This window comes from Solanum verrucosum, unplaced genomic scaffold (assembly GCF_900185275.1).
Source record: "Solanum verrucosum unplaced genomic scaffold, falcon-dt-bn FXZP01000103.1, whole genome shotgun sequence".
Taxonomy (NCBI): Eukaryota; Viridiplantae; Streptophyta; class Magnoliopsida; order Solanales; family Solanaceae; genus Solanum; species Solanum verrucosum.
Window position 1 is genome coordinate 5030088 of NW_026020048.1, and position 12280 is coordinate 5042367.

Consider the following 12280-nt stretch of genomic DNA (forward strand, 5'->3'; position numbering starts at 1 on the left):
CCATAAAACAAGAGGGACTATGATTTTCTTTTAGGATTCTCTAATTTTCTTGGTTATGTACCATGCCAATTTTGGAAGTTAATGTTCATGTAGTAGCACAACTCATCAAGAAAATCAATCTGACTTTCGTTTGTTGTTGAGACTGCGGTTTGTATATTTTTGTTTATTTGTATATTTCATTTGTGAATATACAAATAGTAAGTATATATCAATTTTGTATTTATGCATTTAAGAATTTTTTAGAATTTCGTTTATATATTTCGCTTGCCAATATACAAACAGGGTAATTAATTATGATTTTTCATAAATCGTATACAAATAGCTAGGGTAAGTATATACAAAATTCTTGATTAATACAAATCAGGCGAATAACAAGAATTGAGGAAACAATAGCCGCGAATGACAAGAAAATAGATCTGCTTTGATATTTTTTTTCTTATTTCGAGTTTATTCAAAACAACTTCTTTATATTGGTAGATTTTTGTATATTCTATCATATGATACGTTGTTGTTGTAGTACATTTAAACTATATATGTCAATGATAATATATTTAGTGTAATTTTACAAATAAATATGAAAGAAATAAGATGTACACAAACTTTACCCTACCTTTTTAGGGTAAGGAGAGATTATCGGCTCAAAAGAAAAGTTATTCAATAAGTATATATACTTTATCTGATTAATTTATTAAAAAATAATAATATACTTTCTATATTTAAAATAATTAAATTTACTATTAAAGAGAAGTTTTTACATTTATACAACTATTATGATATATTTAAAATCACAAATTTTAAACTAATACTTAACTTTAATTTGCTGGCTCAAAAATTGACTGTCGATCTCATCTAATTTTAACCTTGTCGTGATTTAGGTAATAGTATATCTAGAGTGTTTCCAGAATCGAAATGGGTGTAAATATATAAACCAAAGAATAGAAAAATGAATATAATATTAATTTACTATGTTCATGACACACATGTGTGTATTTTTGTTCACATAAATATGATTTATGATAATACATAGAATTTCTGAAAATGGAAAACATCAAAGCTCAGCTGGCTCAGAATTTTCCACCAACCCATGATATATTTTTTTATAGAAAGGGAGGGATTTTCATATATCTTGGTAGATACCAAGCCAAAGTTTGAAACTTTTGTATTTTTCTATTTTCCCACCCACTATTTATTCTATATTTATATTAGTGTTCGACTAAAAATTTAAAATTTTATATCAATATTATTATTCGATTAAAAAATTAGAAGGTAATATTAATCACAAATCTTTCTTTTACTTTTTTTTTTTCCAATTTCAACATTTTCTTATGATTTTGAAAGGAACCATTATTAATTTAGAGTTGGGGAGGGGGGGGGGGGCATTTAAAGTGAAAACATTTATAGAATGGATGAATAAATTGACTATCACTTAAATTTAAGAGAGTTTCAGGCAAATGAATTATGATTTGTTTCTATTACCACATAAATATATGATAAAATATTTTTATTTAGATATTTTTTATGTGTATTCCTTACCTTTTTTTTAGTCCACTTAAAAAAACCGTATCTTTTTTTTAACAACTCTTTAATTTCAATTTTTAGCACGACATATTTAAGACTATAAGAGTAAAAGAAATTTTGGTACTTTCTACATATATTTAGTCTAATACCATAAAATTCAAAAAAAATATTCTTAAACTTCGTATCAAATTTAAATTAGACAAACAAATTAAAACAGATTGACGATTCAGTAGCCTCAATATATATAAGTTATAAAACCTCGTTTCCCCTATTGATATTGATATGCATAATTAAAGAAAGTAGTAACATTTTATGTGGCTATATATATGTAATAGCTAGGCGCTTGAGAACGTAAATATTAAGGCAGAGATGTTTAATAAGAACATTAGATTATCCTCAAGTGTTCATTGAAAAATGTTATAGTTCAAGTGTGTAAATAAAATTTAGTTAATTTTATTTCGTTGTCTTTGGTACAAAATTCACTATATACATATTTGTTCATGATTTTCAGTCTCTATAGAGTGAATAACGATATATTAATAATAATATATTCAGTGTGATTTTAAATATCAATAAAAAAAAAACATGAATTTTGAGACATTGAGTCATATCCGTAGTACAAATAATGGTTTTATTTTTAGAATTTGCTTGTGGATTAGGGTAAGACTTATAAATGTCAGAGTGAATGTTTGAACATTAGCGCACGCCAAAGGCGGACGGTCGGTTCTGACTACTGATAACTATTTACTCATTAATGTTCATGGAGATTGATCAATCATCACTCACTACCTTAAATTAATATATTCTCTCCGTTTAAAAAACAATTACCTAGTTTGACTTGAAATAGAATTTAAGAAAAGAAATAAAACTTTTTAATTTTGTAGTTCTAAATTAACGTTATGTCAAATGTAACAAAATGTTCTTTAATCTTGTGGCTTTAAGCATGTCACATGGAAAGTTGAAGTTGAAGTGTTGCCAAAAAGGGTAAAGAGTCCTTTTTTTAGCAGATTAAAAAGGAAACTAGACCATTCTTTTTTAAACAGGGGGAGTATATGCTTTCTTGTTTGTTACTCTGATTAACTTTTTTTTTTAAAATAGTTTAGAGATCAGTAGAAGATTGGATATTTCAGGTTATCGAAGACATAACTCTAAATAGGAGAGTGTAGATGATATATATTATGGTAGAAAGGTAGTAGGTAGTGTAGTGTTGTGTTGTCTTGGTGTAATTCTTTTTTTAAAATAATAATAATAATAATAATATTTCTATCATTTATAGTTATATTATCATAGTATAGTATGTTGTTTATGGTATTTCAATTATCACATGATTATAGTGTTGTTTTGGCTACTTTTGCATTGTTTCTTATTTCAATTCTTTGTATTGTCTTTTTCTTTATATTGAAATTTATTGCACTTGAGTTGATGATCTTTTGGAAATAGTCTTTCTTCATCAGTAAAGTTGTGGTACAATCTGCGTACGTTCTACCCTTTCCAAACTTTATTTGTGGAATATCACTAGCTACGTAAGTTGTTGTCATTATTTAGATGATCATATATACTAACATGTAATTTGTAGTATAGTATTTGATTAAATTAATAATGTAATTATTTTCATAATTAGTGAATACCACTAGTTTATTAAATACTTGTAAGTTGTAAGTAGTAGTTTGTTTTTGTCTTTTGTGTTGTCCAAAATAATGAAAAATAAAAAAGGTCTATCAACTACCCGGAAGACGCGGCCAATTTGCCGCCAATTTATGAGGCACGTTTTCTTCTTTTTTGTTTTATATACCCCACCCCTTGTGACATGGACCTTTTATTCTCTCATTTTCTTCTTTATAGATTGATTACCTTCAAAAATATATTAATGCATGCTGAAAATAAAATAGAATAGAATAGTAGCAATAATATATACTCCATTCGTCCTATTATATATGAATTAGTTTAACTTGAAATGAAATTTAAAAAACAAAAAAAGACTTGTGAAATTTGTAATCTAAAATAAATGATAGATATTTATGGGACTATAAATCATTTCATTAAGGGTAGAATGAACATTTTAAAATTAAATTGTCACTTAATATATAAATGTGTCATCTATTCTGGGACTGACTCAAAATAAAAGCAAGTCATATAAACTGAGACATATGGAGTAATACTTATCAAATTGATACCGAAACTAGAAAATGATCAGCTACTTATTAACATTCTATCATAATCTTCTACCTTCATACCCTCCTATCTAATAAGGTTATGTCTTCGTAAATCCACGTGTGCCCTGTCTTGTCTAATCACGTCTCTTAGCTTCAATACTTCTTTTAATTATTTCTATCTCTTTTTGTACACATCATAGTCAATCTCTCACACCTCCTTACAATGAGACATTTATGCATCTTGATCTTCACATGTCCTAATTAACTCCTAACTATCTCAGTCTCGAATCTCTTATCTTGTTCACCACAAAAATGAAAATCAAAAAAGTTTTATTATATCAAAACAAATTTGAAGTATCCATTTTAGGACCATGATTAATTTGGATTGGCGCCGCATAAAATTCAATAAAGAAAAAAAAATACTCTTTACTAAAATTGTTTCCTTTCTCAATTTTACTCAAACTCAAGACTTTCAATTAAAGATGAACAAATTTTATTCATCCTACCACACCACGAGTGATTTGAAAAGTCTAAGCAACTCAAATACACACATGTAAGCGCACATGCACAACCTTCTCTTCGTTTATGTTTTCATTTTTAATTTATTCATTAATTAATGTTGAATGAATGTTAATTGTATTTAGAACATAATGACAAATCCGTCAAGCAAATTAAACAAAAGAGTTAATCAAGTCAATAAATCTAATCTAACATGTGAACTTCTGTTGATACTATTTGTCAAATTCCCTCTTTGAAATTCAATAAAGGAAATATCAGCAATCTAATAGAATCTTTCATTAATCATGTTATCCTTCTTTTTAATAAAAAAAAAAAAAAAGTAAATCTACTCTATGCAATTTAAATAACAAAAAGGATTGCTCATCTGGTAAACATATTTGACCTTCGAATTTTAAAATTTGGGATTCAATTCACTAATAAATGAGCAAAAAATAGAAGTTTCCCGGGAGGGGTGAAATTTTTTTAAAAAAATTTGCATTTTTTACTAATTAAATCAGTAGCATTAAAAAAAACATTAGTAGTTTTTTTTCTTAGTAGTGAATTGAGGCTTCACTTAGAAGGGATCTAGAGTATAACATATGAATTTATGAGAGTACATTTTGCTCAAACTATAATGTAAATTCATTAAATAACTATAAAATATAAAATTAACTATGAAATTTGTCATCTAATTAATGTGTCCTGCACAAGCGGAGCTACGATAGTGTCAGGGTGTCCAATATACCATATACAGTTCAAATCTTATTTTATATTAATATTTTAAACACCCTTAAAACTAATGAAGACCTATAGCATAGTAACAAGGGTGTGTTAAAACTTATATAGTGCCCGAATTTAAATCTTTCATAAAAATTTTAACTACGCCATTGCGCCTCCACGATGATGGTGCATCACATGGCTAAAACCAACCCCTTGATTAATTGATTGAAAAAAAGAGTGTAGAAATTGGTAAGTGTGCTTGGAAAATGACTAGCTACCACACAAACAAACACTGTTTCAACTTTCCACGACTAACACGAAATTCAAAGGTTCCCAATTTGGACCGCATCTTTTTGACAACAAAGTCCATCAAACAAAAAAAGCTGTTTACTTCCTCTGAAAAACTAGTCCTCTTTTTTTCAAAATATATTGGTATTGTTGAAAATACATAGAGGAATGATTTTCTTAAAATATATATATATATATATATATAAATAGACGAAAGTATTTATCCGGTAATTTATAAGAATGACTTTGACCTTATTTGCATCGTGACCAAAATTTTATGTTTAATAAGTTTTGATTTTTTATCTTGAAGTTTGTCGATAGAGCAAACAGAGGTTAAAAGTTTAAGATAATCCATTTCCTGCGCGGTTAATTTCTTGTGTGACCTAACATGTATCACAAGCTTGAGTCCAATTTTAATATTTGCTAAGTGATGTTAAAAGGCTTTTGATTGGACCTGTTGGCTAAGAATGGAATGCCACCTTATGATTTGCAACTCTCCTAAGATTGTACCATTACCTAACATTTGGTCTTTTGTATTTTTTTTGGACTGGCCCAATGGTCTTAATCTTAATCTTCTTGTAAAAGAAGAGACAAATTAGGGCATTCCCTTTTTCGCGCAGCTTCATGGATGTTGTCTCGTTTGCTGATCAGATATTTGGATGTGAGCTATAATGAAGCGTATGGTCTTTCCATGCCATTATATTTGAACTCTTTTTCTGTGTGACTAGGAATGCTCAGTGACAACTTACAGCCATTGTGTAGTCAACACCAACCTATTTAGTCAACTCATTCACATGAAAACTAGAAGGGTGACTTAAATATTCCAGAGCATGTTGTGGAATGCTTAACTGCAGCATACAAAGGGAAATTTCACATTTCCATAAGGCTGTTTAATATGACATTTCAAACAAAACTGATTCATCAAATCAATAAACTAATACTCCCTGTAAACATTGAAAAATGAATAGTATTTAATAGCAAGGGTAAAATAGACACAACATGGTAAATTATTCATTGATTTTATAAACTGGACAAAATATTGTTAGATATCTCAAAATAGTATAGTGGATAAGTAAAGATTGACGGAGGGAGTATTTATGAACTAATAATGTATATGTACAATAAATATCACCAGATCAAGCCACACATTATGAACAAATGTATCCAATACTAGAAAGAGTACTGCACATTACAGTTTCTGTAAATCAAACACAATCTAATTTGGGCAGATAAACATTTTGCATGTTTTATGCCCTGGCCACTCAGAAGTTCCAAAACTTCTTCATATCAGTAACCAAAATAAAGAGTTGAAAAAAAAAAAGAAAAAAGTTATGACAACATATCCTTGATCATTTCTTGAATAAGATCGCCAATAATCTGGCATTCCATGTCTTTACCTAGAGCATTAACATCTTCGTCGATCAATCCAGACCAAGGGGTGGAACTCAAGTCCCTGGCTACTATATTGTCAAGGGATTGAAATGCTCTATCCCATGGAGGGTGAACATAAACACCAACAAGTTCCCATGCACGTTCCAATAACTTCTTTCCCTGAGGAGGTCGTGGCATTGGACCGACAGCATGTTTCATGAACCTAGACATTGTGGAAGATACTCCAAGTACACTTGGAAGTGCTTCATTCAGCATGTCACATAATAACTTGTGATTTATTTTCTGTAATTGATCGTTAGTATACCCTTCTTCATCCTTTGTCAGTTGTTTGTAAGACTCTTCTACTTCTTCAAAAACTTGGTTGCTGATAGGCTTTCCAAGTGGATCCCATCTTGATATATATTTATCACGCGAACCATCATATAGACCAGAAGCAATGAGCAGTTCTCTAATGTATGCCTCGGCTTGGTCTTCAATCTCCAACATTTCCTCTTCAACTGGCTGCTCATTGAACATGGTTTCCTCAGAGTCATAAGTATCTAGTTGATTCAATTGCCTCCTTAACTCTGATATGCAAAAATAAAAATAACAACTTCTTTTAGAGTTCCATGTGGTTCCACATTTTCAAGATACAGTAATTAAAATCAATTATATTGCAATGAAGGGAAGTGCTAAATAAGAGAGGGGGATGAGATACAAGTCCATGAATATAATCTCTAGTTATTTATTGCAAGCACATGATGTGAGACAAAAGTCCTGTCAGAAGAATGTTATGTGATCACAGTTAAAGTTTCTCAGTTTGAACAGTATTTTAACAGTGAAATGATATGAGCCAAAAAGCAACATGGTGGGAATTTCTTAAGTTTGTTTCACAGGAATATGATCTTGCCTATAAGGAATCCAAAAAACAGAACAACACATGCTTGAGGACACTTATAGAAGCTTTTACTAATACCGTTCAGATTAGAGCTGATATCTCTGAAAACACGGGGAATCTCACTATCATCCAGTGCAGGTACATCAGAAGTTGTTGATGGGGTGAGGTAGTCTGTTTGTCTCCAATATTCTTCATTGATGCTGCTGCATACAGATGCAGGACTTGGTGGAACTTCAGTAGGATTTTCCTAGAACCAAATAATATCCATAGTTAATGTAATGACAAATCAGCATATCATGCAGATATTTAGTAATGCAATGGACAATTTAGGCTCCTTACATGTCTTTCATAAAAATTCGGTGTTCCGGTTGGTGGGCTTGGAAAATCTTTCATGAGATTGTATGTTTGTCCGTGTGGTTCTTCCCAAGAATGAACTTTCCTACCAAAGAGCCTGCCCTTAAGTATGAAACTATAACTAAAGCTGGAAACCTTTCGCCTAAGGTTGAATTTCTCTTTTTGCCGTTTCTTGACATTCATTGTGGCCTTCTCAATAACTTCATGCTGTCTTCTAATATGGGCCCCTGTCAGCATATGTCGGTCCTCTAGGAGGAGCTTTCCAAATGATGCTGCGGACACAGGAGCGGACAAAGATCTAATTAGGCTCCTAGGAGATAGTTCCTGCTCAAGCATGTCATTGCCATGATCCCGTCTGAAAGATCTGTTATGCATGTTTAATTCACCTTTCATATTGTCCAGATTGGTTGCTTTATCTCCCGTATTAGAAGTATGCCTCATTTCTTCAGAGCTGCACGTTTCATTATTCAGTTCCATAGATCTAGAGCTTCCACGAGCAAGCCTGTGTACACCATGAGATGTTTCTTGCTTGAGGACATTCCTGAACCTTTCTGTCAAAAACTTCCTTGTATCTCTATTGACAAACTCAGGAGAATTCTCCCCATCGGATTGAATATCACTTCTATAAGACCTGGTGGATTCTGACCGAGGTAATGTTGTTCCAAAGTCCCTAGTAACACTCTCCCTAGCATGTTTTGCAATAGATTGAGCTATTTGCTTCGCATCTGGTGACCTTTCACTATAAGGGGTCTCAATTCCTCCTCCCCTGACAGTAGTGCTCCTCTTGGAACTCGTTCCTTGCAATTCACAGTTCAGTCTTTCCTTGACCTCCTCAAGGAATTCTTCAATGCTACCCCGGTCTTCAGAAACGCCCGGAGAACTGGCCCACGAATTTTCGTTAGTCACCATCCTTTCAGGACCAGGCCTCAGAATTACTATCTTTGTAGGAGCAGGAGCAACATCAGGTCCGCAAGAAGAATTTGTCAGAGGATGATTCTGAAAATCGGGGTTCGGAATAACTTCTTTAACACAGTAGGTCTTATTTTGTGCAGGTGCAGGAAATTCATTTATATTTTTCTGATGCTTCAAAAGGCCTCTTTCCCAGGGATTCACTGCTACTGTATGCCCTCTAAGCTCTGTAGGTTTCTCAGCAGCTGCGGTTCTCATTGAATTTGCATAAAGAGTCAACTTTTCCTTGTTCAGGCTTTGTTGTGCTAGCCACTGACTTGGACTGGTGCCATGTTCAACAAACTTCGAACATTCCTTGAACCTTGCTGCTTGCCATGCTTCGAAATCTTTTTTGAACTTTTGTAGTTCCTCCTCCTGAGGATGTTCTCGAGGTTTATATTTGTTTGGTTTTCGGCTATCAATCTGTCGGTCAGATTTACATGATTCATCATGGTTAAAGGGAATTGAGATTTTGTGTCTGGAGGACTGGGTTGCATGATCAATGGAAACCTTTCTCAACCATTCCTCTTTCGAAGGGTACCCATCCTTCATTTCATTCTTTTTCTCTACATGCTTTGGTAATGGTCTTCTTGTATCTAACGGTAACGTATCCACTCCCATTAGACGTGCCACCACACTAGGTGCATTATGTCCTGTGTTTGGTCTTTTAGCTATTTCTTCACTGATCAGTTTCTTCATTGGAGCCTCGTACCCATAACAGTTCTTCTCTTGCCAATCAATCATCTGATAAGTGCACTGCATTCAAATGTGGAATGAGTTTGCATAGGATCAAACAAGTAAGAAGGAAACATCTCAACTCTCAGGACAATTCAGAAGCCTGATTTAATTCTTGCAGTGTACCAAATAATACATGAAGATTTTGAGATGCCAGAAGTTGGAAAACCAATTAAGTAGAGATTACAAGAAAATACATAATGCACAATATTATTTAAGTTAAGAAATGGCGGTGTTTTCTAAGTCTAGACAGGTATAGATAGTGGTACAACTGCTGCACGTCGAAGCAAACTTCAAGTAGCAGCTGTGGAGTTCTTTGTCACCCTGAACTTGCAAAATTTGCCACACTCTATAAGACCATAGTTACAACGATTACATGAGGCAGGAGAAATCCTACACTCCAGTCCAGGATATAGCTATTTTATCAAATGCAAATATGTCCTAATCCAATCTTTTAGTGCTCGATGTGCTAATAGTATTCCGACATCAGATAAGAGAATTTGAACATGACATAATAAAAACTTTTACCTGTGCTTTGTCCCCTCCAGCATAGAACCATTGAGACGCTTCAACAGGAAGCTCCAAGCTATTTCTAGGAGTATCGACACCTGCACAATAGATGAATGAATCATCATATTTTCTGTTGGTTTTGGGGGAAAAAAAGAAGAAGATATATCTATATCCCCTCTGTCCCAATTAAATGGTAATGTTGTGCTTATATATAGCAGGTAATTTAACAAATTCTTCGTACTGTCATAGTTGCTAGAGTAGAAGCAGAAACCATTGCGTAACAGGACTTGAATGATAATTCTGTTGACTAAGCTAAGAATGATTTTGAGCTAAATGAACTAAACTAATTCAGGATTCTCCCTGACCCTTCAAAGGGTGCATTACTCATGACAAATCATAGGCAAAATTCATCAAACATTTGTTAAAAGGCTGTTAATTTGAGTAACTAACATCTTGCCAACATCACTAGCTTCGACAATATCATGCTCGTGATGCAACTAGAGAACGAAAGCACTTACCACCATGTCTCTTTTGTGAAAGAAACTTCCTTGCCATCCCTCCTTGGTCAAAATCAATGAGATCCAACAAGCTTCCCATGCAGCACAAAATCCCAACTGGTATAATAATCCTAAAGAGATAGTAACTCCAGGTCTAGTCCACACCCTGCAGACACAATAATATCAATTGACGATTTTTCCCAGCAGACAACGTTGTCTCAACGAAAAAGAAGTTTTCATATAGCATTTTTGCTAAAGTATAACCAACAGATATCATATTCATAAAAACTGAACCTTTCTTGTTATAGTCTAATAACATTTGAAGACAGAAAACAACTTCAATTCATATATATCATAGCTACTACTATTCTTGAAAGCCCCAATCAGACTTTTTCCACAAAGTCACTAATTTAGTTTTAAAAATAGAGAAAATTCTCTGTGATGACAGATGACCTCAAAATCTATATGTAAAGTTAGCCAAAAAATCAACAAATTGTAGTACTAATAAATGGTTTTGCTTGAAAGTGGAATATATGATTTTACATATGCTCTCCTGATCTAGTTCAGCAAAGAGTAATTATTTTGTTAATTGCTGGACTGATCTAGTAAACATTAGGCACTCATAACTCAACAAAAAAACCTTATAAGAAGACAGAAAGAAGAAAAAAAAAAAAGGATTATGAGATAACACAAAGTGATTGCCATAGAACAAACTTATAAACCATTCAAGATTCAACCCACAGCAAAATTAGACATTGTTAGACAAATTTCAACATAAAAATCCCAACTTTGCAAAAAAAAAATTCAAGAAAAGTAGCAGAGGAGAGAAGGGTACAAGTCAAAATCAAGTTTTTATCTTTCCTCGTGATCAACGATCCAAGAAACATGAAAACAATGAGAGAGAGAGAGAGAAAAAGAACAAACCATCATGTCAACTTTCAATAACCATAGAAAAAGTTTCATTTTGAAGAAACAGAGGAAATTATTACTAAAAAAAATGGTTAAAAATGGAATGTGTATTGACAGAGAGAAAGAGCTGCAGTTGACGTTTGGTTTTCAAGAAGAAGAAGAAAGTGGAGAGTAACGAAACGAAAGGGATAAAAATAATACAAGGACAATAATTAATGAATGAATTGAAAAGGAGGAGAAGAAAAAGTAGTACAGTTGCTACTTTTTAGCATGAGACTCCATCTCTGGAAAAAAAAAAAAAACTCTCTCCAAAAAGCTAACTCCCCTTCTTGTCTCTCTACTCTCATTATTCCTCATTTTAATTTATATGATATACTTTAAAGTTTCGAGAGTTATTTTTTCTAAAATAATTTAGGTATATGAATAAATTTTAGTCAAAGATATTCTTATTTGATTTTACAAATCTAAACTACGTTACATATGAAATTAAGAAAATACTATTTTTGTCTTTGAAATTCGAGAGTCAAATTTTTTAATTTAGACATATGATTTTTATTTTTAAAAAATAATTTACGTATGTAAAAGATATATGAATAATGGTAGTCAAAAAAATTCTTATTTGACTCTGTAAATCTAAATTATGTCATATAAATTGAGATTAAGGAAATATTATTATTGTCATTCCAAATTCCATAATTATATGATAAATCTTTTCATTATTTCTTTTGCTTGAATTTTTTTATTATTTGTTGTTTTTAGTGTTTTTTTTTCAATTTATTGTACTATATTTCATTTTTATACTTGATTTTGATAATGCTTAATTGAGTCGAGTGTTTATTGAAAACATACACTCTATCTTCACAAGGTAAGTGTATAAATGT

General features: G+C 32.0%; 1 protein-coding gene across 1 annotated transcript; it reads right to left on the reverse strand.

The window, feature by feature from the left end:
• Positions 1–6358: 6358 nt before the first annotated feature.
• On the reverse strand, positions 6359–11433 carry LOC125822023 (uncharacterized). The gene is made up of 6 exons (XM_049501400.1): positions 11415–11433; positions 10512–10656; positions 10012–10091; positions 7786–9504; positions 7525–7693; positions 6359–7135 (listed from the first exon to the last, which is right to left on the reverse strand). The coding sequence occupies exons 2-6, from the start codon at positions 10588–10590 to the stop codon at positions 6507–6509; spliced, it is 2676 nt and encodes an 891-aa protein (XP_049357357.1). The 5' UTR covers positions 10591–10656; positions 11415–11433; the 3' UTR covers positions 6359–6506.
• Between the last annotated feature and the right edge of the window lie 847 nt (positions 11434–12280).

What these genes read in the sequence shown, in the direction of transcription:
- LOC125822023 (XM_049501400.1), bottom strand. Translation starts at nt 10,590, where the DNA reads ATGGGAAGCTTGTTGGATCTCATTGATTTTGACCAAGGAGGGATGGCA. An exon ending in CGAATTTTTATGAAAGACAT is followed by an intron (nt 7,694 to 7,785) that starts GTAAGGAGCCTA and finishes ATTTGGTTCTAG; the next exon opens with GAAAATCCTACTGAAGTTCC. An exon ending in TATCAGCTCTAATCTGAACG is followed by an intron (nt 7,136 to 7,524) that starts GTATTAGTAAAA and finishes TTTGCATATCAG; the next exon opens with AGTTAAGGAGGCAATTGAAT.